We start from the raw sequence: 24,276 nt of genomic DNA, 5'->3' as shown, positions 1-24,276 counted from the left end.
GCAGAATGGGGGTGTACTGCAGAATGGGGTGTGCTGCAGAATGGGGGTGTGCTGCAGAATGGGGGTGTGCTGCAGAATGGGAGTATTCTGCAGAATGGGGTGTGTTGCAGAATGGGGGTGTGCTGCAGAATGGGGTGTGCTGCAGAATGGGGGTGTGCTGCAGAATGGGGGTGTACTGCAGAATGGGGTGTGCTGCAGAATGGGGGTGTGCTGCAGAATGGGGGTGTGCTGCAGAATGGGGGTGCGAGTGGGGGTGGGGGTGTGCTGCACAAAGGGGGTGAGGGTGGGGGTGGCATACAGTGTTCTCTCCTGATGCTTTCACCAAAAACCAGTTAGAAACCCAAGTCTCTCCAGGGGGATAAATGGTAAACATTAGATTTTTTTTTAAACAATGAATATTTCCACATAGCAATAGAGTCAAAAGTCCAAAGGCGACGTGAGAAATGTCTCCATTCTTTTCTCCTTCACCAGTGTGTATGTTTCCAGAATTACGATCACACTAGCTAGGGCACAGGGAGACTAGATTCTCTGGCTTGGCCAGACGCTTATGGACTCTGTGGGCGCGGAAACTGTCAAGCTACAGGACTCTCCTCTAACCCCGATGACCTGCCTACCTTTCTTCCTGGATCTTGGCCCCAGCAGTAGCGGAACCTGCTTACGCAAAGACGGGGCATCTGTCCACCTTTGGATGGGGTTGACCACAGAAAGTATTCTACTTTCATTTCTGTTGCTGTGAAAAACACCCTCACAGGGGCCGGAGAGATGGCTCAGTGGTTAAGAGCACTGACTGCTCCTCCAGAGGACCCAGGTTCAATCCCAGCAACCACATGGCAGCTCACACCTGTCTGTAACTCTAGTTACAGGAGATCTGACACCCTCACACCAATGCACATAAAGTCAAATTAAATAAATTATTAAAAAAAACAAAACACCCCGGCAAAAAGCAACTTAGGGGAGAAAAGGTTTATTTTGACTGACAGTTCCAGGTTCTAGCCCATCGTTTCCTGGAAGTCAAACAGGCAGGAACTTGAAACAGCTGGTTATATCACACCCACAGTTGAGCAGAGGGAAATGAACTTATACATACATACCACCCAGCTGGCTTTCTCTACTATTATACAGTCTAGGACCTAGATTCAGGGGATGGTATCGTCCACAGTAGGTGGGTCTTCCCACATCAATCCTTAATCAAGACAATCTCCCACAGAGATCCCTGTGCGCCAGCAGGATCCAGACAGGCCTTTGTTGAGATTCTCAGGTGATTTCAGATTGTGTCAAGCTGACGATTAACACTATCACAGGAAATCTCTCATCTCAGGAGGCTCAGCCACCTCATTCTCTCAGTGACGGGCAGGAGGCTGGGCCAGATCTCGGTTGACCACACTTGGCAATGGCCAAGGATGAGAGTGCCCGCAGAACACCTCCGATCTTTATTCTGAACTTCTTTTACAAACACAGTGGAGACCCCTTCAGTCACCAGTGCAGTTCCCATCCTATAAAACCCAGAGGCACACGTGTCTCTTCGGGCCCTCTGCGTCACAGGCCTGTGAGGCTCAGATAAAAAGCTCACAAGTTAGAACGAGACCCCACTTCCATCACCTCCCCTCAACCAGCTGACTAGGGTTTCTCCAACTTTCCCTTTAAAGATCCGCCCCCCCCCCCCACGCACCGTGGGCCAGAGTAATCTGAGAAGAGCAGGGCAGGCAGGGTCAGCTCAGGGTCAGCTGCTGCCTGGGGTAGTGAAATGCTGCTTCAGAAAAGTCCCCCTTTCCCCAGCTCTGAAAACCCTGCCAAAGAATCTTCTCTCTAAGGGAGACATCATATGTATTTTTTAATTTAGTATAAATGAAGTTTTTGAACATCTATATGAAGAAAAATAATTTGAAGATTGGGCTTCACATAGCCCAGGCTGGCCTCAAACTCACTCTGTAGCCGAGGATGACTTTGACCTTGTGATCCTCCTGCCTCCACCTTCCAAATGCTGAGATTATAGGTGTGCACCATCACGTCTGGTTTATGTGGTGCTGGGATCGAACCCAAGTTAGTTCCTCAGGGTAGTATCAAATGACAATATTGTTATTTTGAGGTGATCTATCCGACTGTAAAAAGGTGGAGGAGCCGCTCTGAAAAGGCTGCATCCTGCAGCACCATCTCTGTGACCAGAATAGGCAAAGCTATGATGACAGGGATGGACTGGTAGTTGCCAGGAAATGGGAGGAAGGGATGGGCAGAGTCAGCACAGTGACACACTGTATAATGTAGCATCATGTCTATGATACTATATAATGGACACACAGCATTTACACATTTGTCCAAAGCCATGGAACGTAAGAGGTCAACAGTGGATCTGAGTGATAAGGATACACCCATGGCTTCATCCGCTTGGGTTGGGGAGGTTGATGGTGGAGTTCTGGGAGCACCCAGGACGTCCGTTTTCTTCTCGGTTTTGAGAACTTACAATTGTTGTTTGCTTTCTGGAGGTTGTTTTTGTTTTCATTGTTGTTTTGTTTGGGGCTTTGTTGTTTTGTTTGTTTATGAGTCAAAGTTTCACTACTTAGTCTTGGCTGGTCTGGAAGTCACAGAGATCCACCTGCCTCTGCCTCTCTGAATGTAGGATTAAAGGTGTGTATCAGCACACCCAGACAGGGTCTTCTGTAGCCCAGGCTGGCCTCAAACTCCCTGTGTGATACAGGGTGACCTTGAACTTCTGATCTTGCTGTCTTCACCTTTCCAGTGCTGGGATGATAGGCATGTGCCATCACACCTGGTGATTGAACCTGGGTCCTTCTTCATTCCAGGCAAATAATCCGCTGAGCTACAGCCTTTGCCCCGAGAACCTACAATTGGTTTAAGAAAATAAAATTATTTTTTAAAAAGTTTTGAGGTCTTAGGACTCTTGAAAGCACATGTGGGTGTCCTCAGGGGTCTAGGGTCTGAGGAATAGTCTTCCAGGAGACTGTGGGGTTGCAGCGGCTGGGAGGTATTTGCTGTATCTGCAGTGGAGTTAAAGCCCTGTCTGTTGACTTGTATCTGGAGATGTGCATCCTCCAGGCCGAGGTTCTCTATCTCAAACAGCCGACATCCAGACAGGCCATGTCCTCGGACAGGTTTACACAGCCTAGCCCTCATTGGCCTGGTTTCTCGGGTTTGGTTAAGAGCTCAGGTGAAAACAACCCAGGGGAACACGTTGCTCTCATTAAAAAGCAAGAGAAACACATCTTTGAAAGCCAGTCTCACAGAGCCCTGCCTCCTAGACAGATGTGCACCCTCCTCCCTCCTATCAGAAAATGGTGGGGTTTTCTAAAGGGGCATTTTGTTTCTTGGTGACAAAGCCTTTTCAATCCCAGGGATATTTACAGCCAGCCCTGAAAAGCCCTCTGCACCTGGCCGCAGTTATGGAGTGTCAGAACCGTCAGCAGCCAGCCTTTGTCTTGGAGAGATTAGCTTTGGGGAGCTGCTGGGGAGAAAGGACAGATGTTATTCCATATGTATGAGAAGACTGAGATTCGAGGGTGAGTCAGGGCTGGGAGATCCAGCCAGGCAGGTCACTGCTGACAGGCAGCTATGTCAAGGGCCCCTTAACTTGCTTGGGCTCTGACGGGAACACCAAAAGCCCGAGTGCTCGCTAGGGACCCCCTCAGGCAGGTCCTAGCAATAAGCGGCCTTCTTTTTTTTTTTTTTTTTGAACTGGAAGGTTGAACCTAAGCCTCATACAAGCTGGGTGGGCAAGGACTCTACGTCCCCCTTTCACCCACTTTTTGAAAACTCAGCTTCCAAAAACTTCCCTGAACAGATTCTCACAATCACCCTGAGAGATGGGTGCTGCTGCCCAGATTTGGGGGTGTGGGGTGAGCTGTTTGGTCCTCTCAGCAAAGTGTGACATACCCAGTGTATAGATAGACCAGGGAGATCTGAAGCCCACAACCCTGCAGGGTGGGTTGGTAGACAAGAGCAGGGGCCAGACCTCTGGGCTCGAATCCCATCACCTTGCATAGCTCCAGAGATGTTCAGTCATCCAGGCACTCAACAAATCCTCTGGGCAGCCGCTACATCTGGCGCTATTCCGGACATCCGTGCTACATCTGTGAACAAGATAAACAGCCCTGTCCAATGGAGCTCACAGCTGATCTGGCATGGGGATGCAGCAATGAACAACCAGGTTATAAAATGGGTTTGAAGGTAGTAAGCTCTATGGGGAAAAACCACGCTGGATCCGAGGGAGCAGTAGTCCAGTGAGTTCTAGGGGAGGGGACTGTCATTGTCAACAGGAAAGTTAGACAGCAGGGGAAAAAGTAGCAAGACTTCAGGAGGGCTGTGGGGGCTACAGATGCATGAGGTGCCAGTGCCCAGCCAAGTGCCCATCAGTCAGTGCCTTATTACCACTCCAGTTCCTTCTTCCTTAGAAGACTGCTCAGGGTCTCCCAGGAGCCAAGGCTGTGCTCAAAACAGACCGTCCATGCTACAGACAGATTGGATAGTGGGGGCAGTGTCCAGGGCAGGGTGGAGCCCAATGCCTGCTTTGTGCAGTGTGTCCCTGGGAGGTGGCCTCTTTGGGGTCTGGGTCAAAGGAGAAGCCGGAAACCCAGACTAGAAAAGAGCAATGCTAAGAAGCAGCAGTGTAAGGCCAGCCTTCTCCCGGACTCCTTAACCTGGGATCCCCAGTACTTCCAGCGCCATGTTGCTAGGCAACCTCACATGGTAGAGGACAGCTAGCTAGGACCAGGCATCTTGAGGCCTGTTGCTGGGTAACTGCTGCGTCTGGTGCCTGCTCTAAGGGGAGGAGGTCTTAGATGCTAGTGGAGGACACAACTGGCCAATCAGGGCAGAGGAAAACGCTAAGGTGTCCTTAACCCTGCGACTCTCCTTTGGTGCCTAACATTCAGGTAAAGACGCTGGTATTCTGGGATGAGATGTAGCTCAGTCGGTAGCATGCTTGCCTAGCATGCTTGAAACTGGCTTTGATCAAGCACCGCATAAAACCCAGGCCTGGGGCTGGTGACATGGCATCCAAGCCTGACAACCTGAGTTTTATCCCTGAGATCTACGGAGTGAAAGGAGAGACCTGATTTCCTTAAGTTGTCTTCTGACCTCCACATGCGTGTCACAGCAAGTGTGCACTCCCAACCCCACCACCCGCATACGTACACACATACACAAATAAAAATGTAAGATATAATTAAGAAATGGGCACGGTGCTATGTGCCTGTAATCCCAACACTTGGGAGGTGGAGATAGAGGTGGAGACAGGGGGATCAGAAGTGAGTCAGTCCCTGGCCAGCCCAGGTTGGCACCTTAATGGTTCTGTAGTGTGAGACTTCCAGTGTAAACAAAATTTCACCTAAGAAGTGTAAACATGTAACCCCATTAAAAGGACAGCTTTCTACTGCCTTTTGATGGGGCCGTCTTTCTAAGCCCTTGGGTTCTGGAGCATAATTTGAAAATTCCTTGGTTGAAGTATTACAACCTTGGTTTAGTAAAATATTAAATGACCTTAAATTACTAATCTATCATGACAGGCTTTTATGTTTTTCTGGGTAGAGAGGAAGTGATAGTTAATGAAAAGTATGGACCTGCTGCCCAGAAAAACATACATGGCTGAATTCTGCACCTTGTCACACACAGAAAGTGGTCTATAAACCACAGGCTAAGAACCATATCTTGTGGGAAATTAGCATATCAAATGGAATAAATAACTGTTTTTTTTATTTCTTTATGTACATGAATAGTTTGCCTGCATGTATTTTTGTGTTCAATGTTCTGACCCTCTGAGGTCAGAAGGGCATCAGATCCCGTGGAACTGGAGTCATAGATGGTTGTGAGCCGCCATGTAGATGCTGAGACTTGAACCCTCTGCAAGAGAAGGCGGTGCTCTCAACCTCTGAGCCCAATACCTAAGTTAATACTTAGAACACTGAGCCCTGAAAGAGGGAAGGTGATATAGAGATCCAACCATACTGTCCAGGACATTTATGATGAACAGACAGAGTACCAGAAGGTTGGTACTAATGTGTCAGTGGTCCTAAAAGGGCGGGGATGGGGATGCCCGTGATAAACAAAGAAGTGGCTGCCCTCCCCCATTTCTAGTTGGACAAGCTGGGGAGTGATAGGAAAAATCCTCCTACCTGGCCTTCATAAACGGACAAGGGAGTTAAGGTTGTCACGCCCCAGAGCCTCAGCCCATGCATGCACCACAGCTCAAGTCGAGGAATCCTAGCGCAAAAAGAATAAAAAATGGTCGTTCACAAAAACATCCAGCTAGGGATATGTCTGGAAGTCTCATGATGGGGACTTAGGTTTCAAATTGAGACGTTCTCTGATTTTCCAAGTTTCTGAGCAGAGTAGAGCTTGTTCCTACTTCTCAGTAGAGGACAGACAAGTCCTCCTGACAGAGGATGAGAGGGTGGAGAGACGAGAGGGAACCAAAGACTTCCACGACCTGGCTTAAATCCATGGGCTCTGCTCCAGTCTCGGATGGGAGCTTCCTGAGCCAAGAAGCAACTACTACCCGTTGGCCTGTGTCCCCAGCTCAGTGACACTTGACACAGCTTAATCTCCAAAAGGAGAAATTATCTCCTTTTAACTGCTTTTCAGGGACTCTGAGAGGAGAAGGCGGGTGAGCATGTGGGTGAGGGGAGGGTGGGAAGTGTCCTTCCCCAGAACCCAAGGCCTTAGTCCCTGTTGGCTCTAGCAAAATCTCAGGTTTGCTTAAGAACCTGTTCTTGAGAATCGCCCCTCCCAGCCGGGACAAACCCTGGCCCTGCTGGCCTGCTTCCTGGGGTGAGTGGGACGGCACAGCCATGGCTTTGGGATTCAAAGACTCAGGAGGGGAGACTCCTGCCTGGTTCTAGGTTCTTCCTGGGGAGAGGGGAGACAGGAGTTAGCCCTTGTCTACCACCAACCTCTCAGTAGCTGTTAATAGTTCATTCAATAACATTCATTCACTAAAATGATATGGTTGAGATCTGTGTATCACAAATGTGTGTACATTTTACTGTAAACGAATGATAAGCTCTGTATAAAGTATCTCCAGTTGGGAAAGTAGTAGAAGTTATTGGGAAGTGGATGAAGCAAGAACGGCAGAAAGTGGGAAGTATTTTTTTGTTTTGTTTTGTTTTGCTTTTAGAGACAGGGTTTCTCTGTGCAGTTTTGGTGCCTGTCCTGGACCTTGCTCTGTAGAGGCTGGCCTCGAACTCACAGAGATACTCCTGGCTCTGCCTCTGAGTGCTGGGATTAAAGGTGTGTGCCACCACCGGCAAAGTGGGAAGTATTAAAGCAGGGTAATGGGCACACAGGGCCCATTGTACTATTTTGATATTTGGAAATATGTATTTGAAAGCTTGGCATGATAGCATACATTCATACTTCTATCATTAGGAAGCAGGAGGTAGGTGTATGATGATTTTGGTGCCAGCCTAGGTGACATACGAAGACCTTGTTTCAAAAAAAAATTATAAAGACAATAAATTTGGATCTTACCATAATGAAATTTTCACATCTTCAGCTACATCACAAGTTTAAGGCCAGCCTGGACTACATAAGACATTGTCTCACAAAACAATAAACAACAACAACAACAACAACAAACTTTTTTAAAGACTGGTCTCTCCTGTAAGTTTCCCTTCTTGAACAGGAGTCTTAAAGAAACTTGTTGTCTTGAACTTGATCCTTCCACTCCTGGGAATCTACCCAAAGGAAACAGCAGGAGAGACATAGGAAACATCACTGGAGTTCAACATAAAACAAAGAGAACTTGGAGGAAACTCGGTGTCCAACAATAGAGAACGGTTGAAGAAGCTGTGACCTGATCATTAAAGACTCGGGACAGCATTCTCAGTGACCTGAAAGCAAACAAGAGTCCCAGTACAAACTAGCATAAAACACGACCTTCACTCTGTACTTGTTTACGATTCTAGGGACAAACCCAGGGCTCTGGGCGGGCTAAGCGTCTACTCCACCTTGGAGCCACACCCCGCTCCTTCACTTTGTTTTAGAAACTCCACACAGAAGACTGGAAATGCAGCTCACCAGCGGAGCATATGCAAGACCCCTGAGTTCAAGACCCACCACCACCTGCCCTGCTCACCCACCCAGCACGAACATATACAGAAGAATAATCTGGGAAGAGATACAGCAAAATGTTAAAACTAATTCTCTCAGGCCACCTTTCACCTAGCAGGCAGTGCACATTTGTGGGGAACTTGGTATACTGGTAGATGACCTACTTCTGGGTCTCCATCAGGGTGAGTTTTCTTGCTGTGGCCGGCAGAAAGTCAGCCTTGGCATAAAGGTCCATAAATAAAGGAGTGAAGTAAAATTGGGTGTGGGATTAATTATTCTCTTGGTGGGCTTATAGCAGATCTATTTTTTCTTTTTTTAAAATTTTTATTGCATTCTATCATCTATCTGCCTGCCTGTCTATCTGTCTACCATGTGTGCACATGTGTGTACAGGTACATATGCATATGTCTATGCATATGTGAGAGTGAAGACTGACATTGGTATGTCTTCCCTGATTTATCCCCACCTTATTTATTTATTTATTTATTTGTTTGTTTATTTATTTATTTATTTATGTTTTTTCGAAACAGGATTTCTCCATGTAGTTTTGGTTCCTGTCCTGGATCTCGCTCTGTAGACCAGGCCGGCCTCGAACTCACAGAGATCTGCCTGGCTCTGCCTCCCGAGTGCTGGGATTAAAGGCATGCATGACTGCCGCCCGGCTCCCACCTCATTTTTTTGAGGCAGGGTCTCTCACTGAACCTGCAGCTCACTGATTCAGCCAGATGAGGTAGCCAGAAAAGCCAGGGGGTCCTTGGACTCCATCTCCCCAGTTCTGGGATGATAGGCAGAAGCCACCGTGCCTGGCTTTTTAAAACAATATATAATGTTTTTTTATTGATTCTTTGAGAGTGTTTTTTTGTTGTTATTTTGTTTTTTTTTTGAGACAAGGTTTCTCTGTAGCTTTGGAGCCTGTCCTGGAACTCACTCTGTCACCCAGGTTGGCCTCGAACTCACAGAGATCCACCTGCCTCTGCCTCCCAAGTGCTGGGAGTAAAGGCGGGTGCCACCACCACCCCATGGTTCTTTGAGAGTTTTATACATTGGCCTGGATTCTGTGGGTTCTTGGGAACTAAACTTAGATCCTCATGCTTGAGCTCCAAACACTTGGCTGATTAAGTCATCTCCCCAGACCCCCCGCCGGCCTTTTGACTCTGCTGCCAATCCAGGCCATCTGTGTGCAGCACCCTTGGCAGCTCGGCTGGGAAGAATGCCCTGGCAGGAAGATGGCTGGGGTAGGATGCCCCACTGCCACTGGGTCACCTAGTCTTGTCCCTGTGGCGTTTCTGCCGGCTGTCTGTCCTCTCTAGTCTGCTATTGCGGGTGTTATTTCTCTATTGCGGGTGTTATTTCTCTATTGCGGGTGTTATTTCTCTATTGCGGGTGTTATTTCTAGCCCAAAGCTAAGTGTCTCTGGAGGCCTGCTTGCTACGGCTTTCAAGCCTCTCTCAGTCGGAAAAGAACCAGTGTTTTTCAGTGGTTAGCGTCGCCTTAGAGTTAGAGACATGTTTCTGTCATTGTCAGAGTCCTTGGGCACCAAGCGCTTCTGCTGGGGAAATGGGGGCAGACAAGAGCATGCCACACTGTTACATTTCTTTTTGATGTCTCCTCCCCACCTCATTCTCATCAGCACACCAACACAGTTTTCACATCTCTGTGAAAACAGGGACTCTCAGCTCCCGGAGCTTCGAGACTCCTAATGCTGAGAGTGTCTCCCTAGAATGTGGAAGACCTGACATGTTCCATGTCACCAGTATTGCCAGAGTTTAAATATTTTAACTGTAAAGGAACAGAACATCTGAAAACAAAACATTGTTTTAGCACTTAATACTTTTTGCAAAGTTGCACTAAGAATGCTTTAAGAATTTGCTAAGAGCTGTCGGGAAAGCCTCAGAGAGTCCCTGCTCTGGGGGCACAGTCAGTAGGACCACGTGATGTGCGTCACATTGAATCCCACTGCTCATTCTTGGTGTAAACACTTAGTTCAGTTAGTCAACTCAATGATAATTGAATATATATTTTTTCCCCTAAAACAATTGGAGCTGTCTCTCTTGAATTTAGACTTGCAGGTTTCCATGGGAAAGCCTATGTAACAGAGTAACTCTGAGGCTGGGCATGTTCTCCAGGACTGATGGCATAAACCTTTTGAAATTTAATTTTTAAAACATCTAGCTTAGACTGGTCTTGAATTTGCAATCCTTTTGCCTCAGCTTCCTGAGGGTTGGGATTACAGGTTTGTGCTACCACACCCAGTCAAAACATTTTCCCCCCTTTAATTTATAGCACAGGGCTGGTGAGTTGGCTCAGTAAAGGTGCCTTCAGCCAAACCTGAGGACCCGAGTTCAATCCCCGAGCTACACATGGAAAGCTACACATAGTAGGACAAAACTGACTCCTGAAAGTTGTCCTCTGACCTCTAACACGCACGCACACTGAGTCACACAAATAAGTTAATCACTTAATGTAATTTTTAAAAACTTATAATTATTAGTCTTACACATACCAAAATTTACCTTCTTAGCCATTTTAATTAATTTATTTATTTGTGTGTATGGGTGTTTTACCTGCATGTATGTCTGTGTACCACTTTTATGCTTGATGCCTGGAGAGACCAGAGCAAGGAATCTGATCCTCTAGAACTAAAGTTACAGATGGTTGTAAGCTGCATGTGGGTGCTGGGGATCAAACCCAGGTCCTGCTGGTGAGCAGCCAGTGCTCTTATCCGCCAAGTCATTTCTCCAGCCCCCATCTTAGCCCTTTGTAAATGTTCCACTCACTAGCTTTGAGGACGCTCATACTGTCACATTGTCATCTGTAGTTTCCAGGAACACAATCCCTCCTTCTCTATCCAGTCCCCGGCAACCACAGTTCTGCTGTCTCTCCGATTCTGACTGCTTGGGTTCAAAATACATGTGAACTCATACGGTATTCTTCGCTTTCTGACTCGATTCTTTCCCTTGGTGTAGTTGTTTTACCTCTGTGCCATGGCCAGGCAGAACCGGGAAGAAGGGCTTCTGGACAGCAGCTCCACTTCTGTCTCGTCCCCTTCTCTGTTCCAGCCCCTGTCAGGTTTCTACTCAGTGACTAAATGTCCACATTCCCTGCGTCTCATCTCTCACTTACCCTAGAAGGGTATCCGATGGCCTAGCATGGGCCATATGCTGTCCCGCAGCAGGAGAGCCTCTTCATTCAAGAGTCCCACCAAGGCGGTCCACCTAGTGCCAAGTCCTCCTAAAGGGACCACCATTTCCAGAGGAGGTGTTTTGTCTACATGTATGAATAAGCATCACATGTATGTGGTGCCCATTGAGGTCAAAAGAGGGTTTTCAGTCTAGAACTGAAGTTACAGATGGTGGTGAGCCTGCCATGTGTGTGATAGAATCAAACCCAGGTCCTCTGGAAGAGCAGCCAGTGTTCTTAATCACTGGGCCACCTCACCAGTCCCACACCAGCTTGTTTCTTAAGATTAAAAAAGGTTGATTACCAGGAAGTGGAGGCATGCACCTTTAATACAAGCACTGGGGAGGCTGAGTCAGGCAGATCTCTGAGTTTGAGACTAGTCTGATTACCAAATGCTTAGCCTACATCAATCATCTTGGTTGAATTCTCCTAGTCCACATGAGAAAAAAATATATACTCCCTCTCTTGATGGTTAGACCTCACACTAAGGCACCCCACAACCTCAACTCCCGTGTCCCTGTTTTTCCATGAAGTAACTGAGGCTTGGAGAAGCTGAGCACTCTGAAACAGTAATGGGGTATCAGGATTACCTCTTACTTAAGGCACCCCAAAGAAGCCAGAGCACTTATGGGCCTCCTGCTACCTGCATTGTGGTGACTTTATATCACCAGCTTTTCAGGGTATACCTTCCCTATCTCCCACAGTGAATGTCAACCAAACAGCCCGAAAGGATGCCAACTGTAGATCACCAACAATCTCTAAAATGTGGTGTGTTGACTCAATAATCATTTTAAAAGGAGAGAGAAAATAAGACACATTATTTGAAAGGAAAGGAGGAAGATGGAAGGGATCGGTTCCTAATTTTGTTTGCTTGTATCGGTCTCGGGCATCTCAGGCTGGCCTCAAACTCCCTATGTAGCTGAGGATGACCTTGAACTTATGATCCTTCTTTGTCTGCATCCCAAGTGTTCTGGAATTACAGACTTGTACCGCCACACCATACAGTACATGCGGTACTGGAGATGGATCCCAGAGCAAACACTGTTACCAACTGAGTGGCATCTCTAGCTCAGGAAGGACAGATTTCCATTCAGCTACCATCCTGACCTGCTGATATTTTCTTCCATAAGTGCATTTAATACCTGGGTAACAAGGACTAAAAATATTATGTGAGTGAATTCTTTTTTTTGCGGGGTGGTGGGGGGGAGTGGCATTTTGAGACAGGGTTTCTCTGTGTAGCTTTGGAGCCTGTCCTGGAACTCACTCTGTAGACCAGGCTGGCCTCGAACTCACAGAGATCTGTCTGCCTCTGCTTCCCGAGTGCTGGGATCAAAGATAGGCAACCTGAACTCCAGCGAGAAGGCTCTCCTCTTTCCTTTCCGGAGGGCCCAGGAGCATTACTTGGTTGGGTGGTGGGGAATGGGGCATGGATTAATTAAAAGTCCCCACCCTCATTTCTAAATTCTTTTATTACTTCTCCAGGAACAGGGCATAACCAATTTCTGTTGTGCTTGACCCTGAAATTTAGATGTGTGTTGTATACCCATGTATGGAGGGAGAGAGAAGTTATGTGCTGGCCAGATTACTGTGTGTGTGTGTGTGTGTGTGTGTGTGTGTGTGTGTGTGTGTCTGTCCTTTGTTAATCTGTGTAGTATGCCAACTGTACACGTTCAAAAGCAGATGACTGGGTAATTGAGATACTGTTGATTTGATAATGAGTTGTGTCAAATTGAGGGAATTAAGAAATGTCTAGGACATGGGGTTGGAGGGATGGTTCAGTGGTTAAGAGCTCTTGCTGCTCTTACAGGGGGCTTGGGTTCGATTCCCAGCTCCCACATGACTGCAGTTGCAGGGGAACTATCTATCACCTTTGTTTCACTTCTTCAGGCACAGGCACGCACGTGGTGCACATACATACAGGAAGGCAAAAACATTTATACACATACCATTGAAAAACTCTGGAAAGAGATGCCTAGGACATTAGTGGGCACACCGTTGAGTGGTGCGTCTGTGAAGAAACATCCAGAGATGGTTAACGGAAGGGAATACCCACACGGAAGGTGACTGGCACCAGCACGTGGGCTGGGGTCCTTGTCTGAATAAGGAGGGGAAAGGAGAAACCTGGGTGGGGGGACGACATTCTCTTTTCTCAGCCTTCTGGTCCACTGGCACGGGGGCAAGCAGTCTAGCATTCCTACTGCCGAGTCATCCCCACACAGACGGACCATATAACCTCGGAACACAAACCGAAATCGACTCCGGCTCCTTAAGCTGCTCTTCACCAGCTCTTTGGCCACAGCAATGAGAAAAGTCACTAACATCCTTGAGGAGTTGATATCCTCATAGGACACTGAGCGGAACTGAGGAAACCCGCCAGGTACCCACTGCTCTAACTATGTCTAAGCTCGTCTTTCACCGTGGGATCTTAAAGCCCAGTGGAGTTAGCAAACAGCTGCAGCAGAGCTGGCATCTTGGGATGCTGTGACTCTTCCCCAAGTGGCGTGAAGAAAATTAACACATATTAAAAGGGAAATTTCCAAAGGCTCAGAACTACCGTTCTCCCAGAGAATCTCTCTGCCTCATAGCACCTGGTGACAGCAGATGAAAGCCAGTGCGAAGGAATGGATTTGGCCCGTGTGCCTCCAAAAGGCCAAATGCAATTAGAGTGAATTAAAACAATCTGCTTGAGTAGATTAGCTATTTTAACACCAATTCTCGGGCCTCAGCAGCGAACCTCGCTTGGCCGCCGGCAGATGACTGATAGCATCATACTTAACTTTTAGACTTGACTGAAATTTGGCCCAGTGTGAATGTTGTGTTTGGTCAGGCCTATAGAAATGGGAGAGGATTCCTGCTGGCATGCTCTGAGTTCTAGCTCAGTGACTTACAGGTTGTGTGACCTTGGACACGCTAGCCATTTCATCCCGTGGACAGTCAACGTTACAATGGAGAAAACAGCCTCTGCTCTGTTTGCCTCCTAGGGAGCTGTGAAGCTCAAATGAGGTGGGCGTTGGAAACTCCGAAAGCTACACAAATGGCCGGGGCCATCGGGTTCACGGCTAGAGTCCCTTCTGCCTCATTACCAAATCTCTACTGAATATGCACACTGTGGATTTTACTTAACCCTGGTTCTTGCAACAAGACCCTTTGAAAGTATCATTTTTAGAACTGAACTCACGATACATTTAGTTGGCCTACTTATCCCCCAGCGACAGGATATTTATCTCTAAGACAAGGAAACAACTAAAACCATGAAGAAAAGGAGACCCAGAGAGATAGTAACCCTGGGCACAAAAATAATCCCCATCCTGATGGTCTTTGGTGAAACTGACATTTAAATCCAAAGCCATAAATTCTGATAAAATATTAAGCTTCAGAAGATGAGTGTGGTGGTGCACATCTGTAAATCTCAACATTTGAGGGTGAAGGCAAGAAGATCTGGGAATTCATGGATATCCTTGACTATGTAGAGAATCCAAGGCTAGGGTCGGTCACCACATGGCTCAGTAAAAGCACCTGCTGCCAAGCCTGACAACCTGAGTTCAATCCCTGGGACCCTGTGCTGCATAGTTTAACGTCAACTTGACACACGCTAAAGTCCTCGGGGAGAAGGGAACCTCAATTAAGAAAATGCCTCCATAAGATCAGGCTGTAAACAAACCTGTAAGGCATTTTCTTGATTAGTGACTGAGGAGAGGGCTCAGCCCATTACGAGTGGTGCCACCCCTGGGCTGGTGGTCCTGGGTTCTATAAGAAAGCAGGCTGAACAAGCCACGGGGAACAAATCAGTAAGCAGCTCCCCTCCATGACTTCAGCATCAGCTCCTGCCTCCAGGTTCCTGCCCTGTTTGAGTTCCTGTTTTGACTTCCTTCGATGATGAACACTGATATGGAAATGTAAGCCAAATAAACCCTTTCCTCCACAAGCTGCTTGGGTCATGGTGTTTTATTACACTAATAGTAACCCTAACTAAGACGGACCCATATGGTGGGAGAATAGAACTTGAGTTTTCCGAGTCGTCCTCTGGCCTCCACATGTACACCACAGCACATGCACCCACTCACACATAAACACACACGACAAATCAGTGTAATTTTTAAAAAGGGAGTTCAGGGCTGATGGGTCAGCAGTTAAGAGCCCTTACTGCTCTTTTGGAGGACCCAGGTTCAATTCCCAGACTCGCGACCATCTGTAAGGCCAGTTTCAGAGGACCTGATGATGCCTTCTGGACTCTGTGGGTATGAGGCATGTGCGTGGTAAACAGACAGACAAGCGGAGCTCTCATATACACAAAAATAAAATAAAAAATACGCACAGTTCCAGACTCACCCTGGGCTGTGTGAGACCCTGTCACAAACAAACAAACAAACAAACAAACAAATAAACAAACCAAACATTAAGGCCACAATCTGCGGATCTTCCGTTCTGCATCTTCTATCAGAAGGTGAAAATGTCAAGTTCAGGTTGCCGCCCTAGTCACACTGGTCCAGCTTGGACTTGTTTGTGCTGGGCTGACAAAATGTATTTGGCAAATATTTACAAGGGAGGAAAAGGAAAACATAGTCTACAATAGTTCTTTCTTCCTACTAAGTTTCTGGAGTCCCAGAATTGGAAACACAGTGCTCACCATGTTTCAGCAAACCTGAGATCCTGCTGCTTCTGAGAAGACACACCGTTTTTCAAACCTAGCACATGAGAAAAAGTTGCAGTCAGTTTAAATATGGCACAGTGCTTCTTTACCGTCTCAGCACTTTGGTCTTATGGAAAAGGTTACGTGTCTTAGGACAGCTAACACAGACTATGCTTTTTACAAAAGTAGACTTTGATAGGCTAGCTCAGCAGACTTCAGCCTGTCCGGTGGTCAGCCTCAGCTCCTGGCGGCGATCATGCGTGCTGTAGGGTCCTGCTTTTGTGTGGCTGGAAGGGGGGGGGGCATCCATCCTGCTTTGCTTATACGCGATAAGTGTGGACCATGAAACACTCGGCAGAACAAAAGGGATCAGGACCGTGAAACACTTCTCCGAACAAAAGCCATCCATTCGCGGTTTGATGGGCGGCCCGAAGGACTAGAGATACCGAGGTGCTTGCCACATCAGCTGTGTCCCCTTGCTCGAGTAGTGCTTCCTGGTGTTTTGCTACATGCTTGATTTGCGGGTGATGCTACCGGTATCGGTATCAGGCTGTTCTACTCCAGGGGAAGCTGCTGGACAGTGAGTGGCCTAGTACGGGGAAATGCGTACAGGTGTGCGTGAAGGCAACACCTCCCCTGCTGGGCTAAAGATGACGTTTCTATGATGCGATGGGAGTTTTCAGAGTCCTTTTGTGCAGAAGGAGAGCTGGGAATAAAACTCTGTGGGACAATCGCTTGTGTGTGTGTGTGTGTGTGTGTGTGTGTGTGTGTGTGTGTGCGCGCGCGCGCACGCGCGCGCCAGCCTTTCCATTTAGAATGTCCTTGTTCTTGAATTCTACTGCTTGGACAAGAAAAACTCCTATTTTTAGTTGCTGTTGTTGTTTGTTTTGGGTTTGGGGACAGCCTTACGTACCCTGGGCTGACCTTGGACTTCTAATCCTCAAACTGAGAGCTTTGAGCGTGCTGTACAAGCACTCGACCAGCTGAGATGAGTGGCCAGCCTTAGTCTACTCTTAATCACCCCATTCCTCCACTCCAGGGGACATCATGTGTGCACAACAGCAAAGAGAATCACATACACGCACCCATGTACTTCTGAGGGTCTGGACCACAGCCAGGTCGGGGGGGGGAAAATGATTGAAATTAATGTAGTTCTCCTAGGGACCTTGGAATCTTTGAGTGCCGTGATGCCTTGCTCCTTGCCAGGGTCCTTGGCCGTCACTATAACGAAAGGTATCAGTAGCCCTCATGCTGGGCAGGAACTGTCAATGCTTCGTCACTGACGATGGACCCTCTGCCTTCCGCTCTTTCCCTTGCAGTCAGAGTACCATTATGAGTACACGGCGTGTGATAGCACCGGTTCCAGGTGGAGGGTCGCCGTGCCGCACACCCCAGGCCTGTGCACCAGCCTTCCCGATCCCGTCAAGGGCACCGAGTGCTGTAAGCAGCCTTCCTGTCCCAGGAGCTCCCTGATACTTAGGCCTGACCTCGAATCCAAGCCTCTAGCCACACAAGCCAGGCTCTTCCTGCCGGGATAGACGCCAGATCTTTCCTCCAGTTGGTTCCACCCCCAACCCTTCTGGAATGTGGCACAGAAATCTTATTTAGCCACGTGTGGTGGCAAAGGCCTTTAAGTCTAGTTCTTGGGAGGTAGAGGAAGGTGGATCCTTGTGAGTTAGAGGCCAGCCTGGTCTACAGAGTGAGCTTAGGACAGCCAGGACTATAGAGAAAGACCTTGTCTCAAAAACCTAAAAACAAAAGCAAGCAAACAAAATAAACGTTATTTAATAGATTCAAACTGAGTATCTGAATTTGCTTTTATTTTTTAATTCAGATCCGATGAGTACAATATAAACAATTCTAGATGTCTGCCACTCAGTGTGCCTTTTTTCTTTTCCGCCTGTCTGTGCGTTTCTCTGTGACCTGCCTCAGCACTGTTGAGGCAATATTGCAATTTGCTTTTGTTTGTGAAAAGAGAAGCTGAAGAAAACGAACTTGTGCAAGTCCAGGCTCTTTCAATGCACTGAGCATCAGTTCAGGGAGCAAGACTCTTGTAATGGGACCGGAAGGGCACTGGCTGCGGCTCCCACCCCCTCTATGACTCAGCCTTTACAGCTTTCTATCTCCCCTGTGCCCTGTTCTCGTAGGAATGCAAAGGGAATAACAATAAATATCCGGACTAGAATGGAGGGATCATTGAATGAGTTCAAAGGAGACTAAAACCAGACATTCAGATTCCAACCTCAGTTTAGCGCAGTGTCTGGTCCGCCCTCCCTCCCTTCCTCCCTCCCTCCCTCTCTCCCTCCCTCAATCCCTCCCTCTCCCCTCTCCCCTCCTCCCTCCCTCCGATCCTCCCTTCCTTCCTTCTTTCTTTCCACGGGTCTCATATAAATGAGGCTGGCCTTGAACTTCCCACTTTCTCTTCCCAAATGGTAGGATTACTGGCAAGTCACCACCTTGTCTGACTTTATAATCCTTTCTTCTTTTTGAAAATATCAGCTTTATTGAGACACAATTACTTTTGCTAGGTTTCATTTTTCTCAGTTGAGAAAGGATTCCTGTGTAGTCTTGGCTGGCCTAGACCTTGCTATATGGACAAGGCTGATCTTGAACTTACAACAATTCCTCCTCTGCCTCCAAAGATGCCACTTTTCTTTTTCTAGTTTTTGATGGATAAAGCTGTGGAAATCTGCTATAACACCTTCAAGATGCCACTTCTTACAGACCGTAAATCCCACCCCTTGTTAGGCAAATTTCAGGGATGCTAGAATCTTTGCAGCAACTCTTTTTTGTGGTTGTTTTCATGTTTTGTTTTGATTTTATGGGTTTGTTTGTTTGTTTTTTGAGACAGGGTTTCTCTGGCTGTCCTAGAACTCAGAGATCCACCTACCTCTGCCTCCTGAGTGCTGGGATTAAAGGCATGTACCACCTCGCCCAGCTGTTTCCAGCAACTCTTCACCATTCACGTTTTGGGGGCATTTAGAGACTGAAAAGAAAGTTCTCTCTGCAGTCTCCATGGCAACCACAGATCTGCCTTTTGTCTCTATGACTTTACTTTTGTGGTCATTCCATATGAATATCAGCACACAAGACATTCCTTAGCCCTAAATTTTAGTGGTCCAGACCCCTAGATCCTGACCCTGAAGTCCTGGCATTAGATTGCCTCCAACCCCATCCCCCCTCCAGAGACCACAGTGACCTCAGCACCCCTCCTCTGTCCCTCCCCTGCTTTCCAGCTTTCTCTTGCAATGCCGGAGAGTTTTTGGATATGAAGGACCAGTCCTGCAAGCCCTGCGCAGAGGGCCGCTACTCCCTTGGCACTGGCATCCGGTTTGATGAGTGGGATGAGCTGCCTCATGGTTTTGCCAGCCTCTCGGCCAACTTGGAAGTCGATGACAGCATCTCTGCGTCCACGGAGAACTGCACTTCGTGAGTCTGGGAGCCAGCGCACGAGTCTCCTGGGGAAGGGGCCGCAGGGCATCCTGGGCACTGTTCTGTGATGCTCCTGAGGCAGGTGGGAGGAGGACACCACACTCCCTGGAGGTGGGGGTGGGAGTGGAGACTCCTGGACGTGACTGCTCCCTTGACCCGTTCTAACCTAGGCTTACCGCTGCCTGGCAGACATCTGTGAGGGGGAGACACTTAAAGAAATAGGGGCAGGTAGATAAGAGATGACAAGCATCTAATGGCCCAGCTGGGTTCAAACAAAAATCCAATTGGATTTCCTCTCTGGAATTTTGAGTCAGCAAATAAACTTCATTAACCCCATTAGAACACAATGTACGGCCGGGCGGTGGTGGCACACGCCTTTAATCCCAGCACTCAGGAGGCAGAGGCAGGCGGATCTCTGTGAGTTCTCTCTGTGAGTTCGAGGCCAGCCTGGGCTACCAAGTGAGTTCCAGGAAAGGCGCAAAGCTACACAGAGAAACCCTGTCTCGAAAAACCAAAAAAAAAAAAAAAAAAAAAAAAAAGAACACAATGTATACAAAGTGTTGGTCATCTCGCTGGCTTTGGTGCCAAATGTCTAAAACTGGCTTTGCATGGCATGTTGTTGTGGGTTTGGAGGGGGTCACGAATGAGAGCTTCTAACCCCCTTGAGACCCCATGTCTTAGTCACTTTTCTATAGGTGTGAAGAGACACCATGACCAAGGCAGCTTATAAAAGAAAGCATTTAATTGGGAGCTTGCTTAGCATTTCAGAGGGTGAGTCCCTGCAGCAGGCAGGCAACGCATGGCCCTGGAGCTGCAGCTGAGATCTTAAATGTAATCCACACCTCCCAGTCCTTCTCAAACAGTTCCACCACCTAGGGACCAAGGATTCAATTATATGAGTCTGTGGGGGCCAGTCTCCACCACATCCCAATAACCAGGAAAATTCACAGCTTGGAAGACCTTTGTCAGTCATTAAAAAAGCTCAGTGCCCCCTCCCCACGGGGGTGGAGGGCTAGACAACCAAATATTTATTCCAGATGTGCCTTTCAGGGACCTGGCCCTGTGCTGGATGTTCTTTATAAAAGGTTTTTTCTTGAACCTACACAGGAGCCCAGTGAAATTGGCATTATGATTTCCATTGCAGACTGAAAAACTGGAGGCCCAGTGAGGTTAAGCATTCCATCTTAGTTTCCTAGTTCGAAATTGGTGAAACTGGTACTCAGCCACAGTCCCAAGCTTTCTATTGCTCTGCACTGCGCCCTTCAAATCACATGATTATGTGACAGGTAGTATCGGGCTCCAGGGAAGAAAACATCAGGATAGACAGTTACACAAAGCAATTCTGACAATAAGTATGAGAGGGGAAAAATATTCTTTTATACCAAAGCAAGCAAATGGACTAAAAGGACCAAAGAATTGTGTTACACTTGGATTTCTCATTTTGAAGTTTGTTTTTGCTGCTGGAGGTTGAACCTGGGGCCTTACCCATGCTAGTTCTCATTCCTACCTATCCTTAAATCTCTCAGAAGGACCAGTGTTTGAACCACACAGCAGACATTTAATCATCCAATTATATTTTATTTGTTTGTTTTTATTGAGAAAAGATCTCTCTAAAACCTAGCTGGCCTAGAACTCATTATGTAGACCAGGCTGGCCTAGAAACTCACCGTGATCCAGCTGCCTCTGCCCGCCCCCCAAGTGCTGGGATTAAAGGCATGTGCCACCATGCCCAGCCAATTATACAATTTTAATATTACTTTAGAGTTCAAGTTTACATGTTACAATAACTTGGGAGGGGGCAGATATAGAACTAGAGAAGATGCAAATGAGAAATGGAGAGACTATGGGTTAAAACAGTCTGGCCCCCATCCTGTGTGAGCCCTAATATCAAATGTCATTTGACATGGGACGAGATACAGATTATCAGTCTATCCACTCCATCACTTCTCAACCCAGGAAGAGGAAGGGTCCCACCTCTCTCTGGGGACTGTAGCGGGAGGGGTAGAAATCATTATCTCTCACTGCGGCAGGATGTGTGTAGATTAATAACAGCTTAGACCATCATGGAGCCTGGATCTTAAGGCATCCAGAAATGTCTTTAGGAGTGAGAGAGGATTTCTCTTCTGTAGAAATGGACACCTGGAGAGATTTCAAAAGTCAGTAATTGAGCTGATGCTACAAACACAGCTCTTCGGCTTTCCAGTGTGCAACCTCACTTACTTCCCACTGAGCTGGACCAGCATCCCCCCTACCTGATCCACCTTGCACCCTCCCAACGGCTCTTGTGGTTCCCCTTCCTGTCTCCTCCAGGCCCTGTCCAGCCAGCAGCCAGAATGACAAATACACGTCCAAACACAATAGTTTCCTGCTCAGAACTCTGGGTTCTGAGGCCACCCATTGCTCTTGGGATAAGATCCAGTAACTTCCCACAGCCCAAGGAGGCGACTGTTCTACTCTGCTCTCTGCCCGTTTTGCCTGCATCTCTTGAACATCTTCCTTGCTGTGGCCACACCAGCTGCCAGGATGCTTTCCCCCTGGAACCTTTGTGTAGCTCTTCTGTGGGCCTTTTCCTAGCTGTCTTACTTGGCTCTTATGTCTCAGAGTAAATAAAGGTCACTTCCTCAAAGAAACCACCCCTGAACCAGGAGACTCCTAAAACAGACTCTGGTGTCACCTTGTCATTCTTGTCACCATGCTTAGCATGGTGTTCCTATGTGATTAATTGTATTAGTTAAATTTCTGTTCCCTCAACTAGGAACAGAATTCAAGCCCTAAGCAGGAGAGGATGGAGTGTGTCTTGGTCTTTGCTGTGTCTCCAGCATCTAACATATCATTTGCCACAAACCTGACACAGAACTAATCACGGGGAAGAGGACAGACAAAATGAACAGTCTCCATGTCTGTCAGGACCCCCAGAGTCATCCATGGCCTGGGCGTAGGTCACAGGACAAAGACACTGGAAACAGTTGGCCGTCAGACAGAGGTCTCGAGAGGGAATCGGAGTAAAGAAGAAGTGTTCTAGTTCGATTTCTGTTGCTGTGATAAAATACCCTGACAAACAGCATCTTGTGTGGGGGCGGATGGTGTGTGGGACACATGTTTATTTCTACTCAGAACTCCAGGTTACTGTCTATCACTGAGAAGCAAGGCGATAGGAACTTGAAACAGCTATTCTTATCATATTCACAGCCTAGAGCAGAGAGAAACAAACACAGACGTGCTTGCTTGCATATGCTTAGCTTTCTGCACTCTTACACAGTGCAGGGTCCACAGCCTAGAGAATAGTGCAGCTCACAATGGTCTGCTCCTTCTACATTAATAAACAATCATCCCCCATAGGCACGCCCTCGGATCAACCTGATCTGACTACTTCCTTATGAAGACTCACTTCCTGGAAGCTGGAGAGATGGCTCAGTGGTTAAGAGCACTTGACGTTCTTACAAAGGACCTAGTTCAGTCACTAGCACCCACGTGATAGTTCACAACTGTCTGTAACCCCGTGAACCTGCACCCTCTTCTGCCTTCCATGGGCACTGCACACATGGTGTGCTAATACATATGCAGACAAAGCACTCACACACATACAAACTTTTAACAAAGTCTTTTCCAGGTGATTCTATGTTATGTTTGTCAAGTTGACTCTTTTTTTTTTTTTTTTGGTTTTTTTTTTTTTTTTTTTTTGGTTTTTTTTTTTTTTTTTTTTTTTTTTTTTTGGTTTTTTCGAGACAGGGTTTCTCTGTGTAGCTTTGTGCCTTTCCTGGAACTCACTTGGTAGCCCAGGCTGGCCTCGAACTCACAGAGATCCACCTGGCTCTGCCTCCCGAGTGCTGGGATTAAAGGCGTGCACCACCACCGCCCGGTAAGTTGACTCTTAAAACTAACCAGCACAGAATGGGATATGGTGTTGGGTATTAGTGGATGAGAAAGAACAGCAGGCCAAGTACTGTAACCATGAACAAGCTCACAGCTGACAGGCCTATGGCTAGTCTAACCTTAGTCCTCAATTTCCTCCTCAAAAAAAAACCGATGATAAAGCTGGGTGTGGTGGTGCACACCTTTAATCACATGTCTCAAGAGGCAGAGGCCAGTGGACCTCTCTGAGTTCAAGGGCTGACGGGTTTCCACAGTGAGTGCCAGGCAAACAGGGGTACACTGTGAGAATATCTTAAAAACAAACAATGGTGCTAAAAATAGTACTGTTCTTGTTGTTGTTGTTGTTGTTGTTATTGTTTTTCAAGACAAGTTTTCTCTGTGTAGTCCAGGCTGGCCTTAAACTCAGAGATCTACCTGCCTTTGCCTCCCAAGTTCTGGGATTAAAGGCATGTACCAATCAGGCCCAGCTAATAGTACTGTTCTTAAAGAATGTAGTAATGATTAAATAAGAGTGTACATGTAAAAGTTATACCCATGTATGGTTGTTTGAATAGGAATAATAGCCCACATAGACTCATGTGTTTGAATGCTTGGCCCACAGGGAGTGGCTCTATTAGGAGGTGTGACCTAGTTGGAGTAGGTGTGTTCTTGTTGGAGGGAGTGTGTCACTGTGAGGAGGGACTTTGAGGTCTTACATACTGAAGCTGTGCCCAGTGTGGGACACAGTCTCCTTCTGCTGCCTGTGGATCAAGATGTAGAACTCTCAGCTCCTTCTCTAGCACCATGCTGACATTCTTCTTGCCATGATGAGAATGGACTAAACCTCTGAAACAGTTCAATGTTTTCTTTTCTAAGGGTTGCCATGGTCATAGTGTCTCTTCGCAGCAATAGAAACCTTAACTCAGACACCAGGTGTGTGTTCGGACATATTATACCTCTGAACCCAGCACTTGGGGCGTTGGGGTGGGAGGAAGAGAGTTTCATGCTGGGGCTGCATAGTGTGGCCCTGTCTTAAGAAAACAAAGGGGAGCTGGAGAGATGGCTCAGTAGTTAAGAGCACTGGCTGCTCTTCCAGAGGACTGGGTTAGAGTCACAGTGCCCAC

At 47.4% G+C, this 24,276-nt stretch overlaps 1 protein-coding gene across 2 annotated transcripts in view; it reads left to right on the top strand.

Moving 5' to 3' along the window:
• Elapor1 (endosome-lysosome associated apoptosis and autophagy regulator 1) overlaps positions 1-24,276 on the top strand; it is an 87,405-nt gene that overhangs the window by 25,200 nt on the left and 37,929 nt on the right. For both annotated transcript variants that reach the window (XM_059266097.1, XM_059266098.1), the window contains exons 2-3: positions 17,188-17,308; positions 19,105-19,297. In XM_059266097.1, coding sequence (XP_059122080.1) covers positions 17,188-17,308; positions 19,105-19,297 — 314 coding nt within the window. The remainder of the gene's footprint in view (positions 1-17,187; positions 17,309-19,104; positions 19,298-24,276) is intronic.

This window comes from Peromyscus eremicus, chromosome 6, assembly GCF_949786415.1.
Source record: "Peromyscus eremicus chromosome 6, PerEre_H2_v1, whole genome shotgun sequence".
In the NCBI taxonomy this organism is placed as follows: domain Eukaryota; kingdom Metazoa; phylum Chordata; class Mammalia; order Rodentia; family Cricetidae; genus Peromyscus; species Peromyscus eremicus.
Note: the sequence above shows the minus strand (reverse complement) of the source record. Positions and strands in the feature narration are given on the sequence as shown.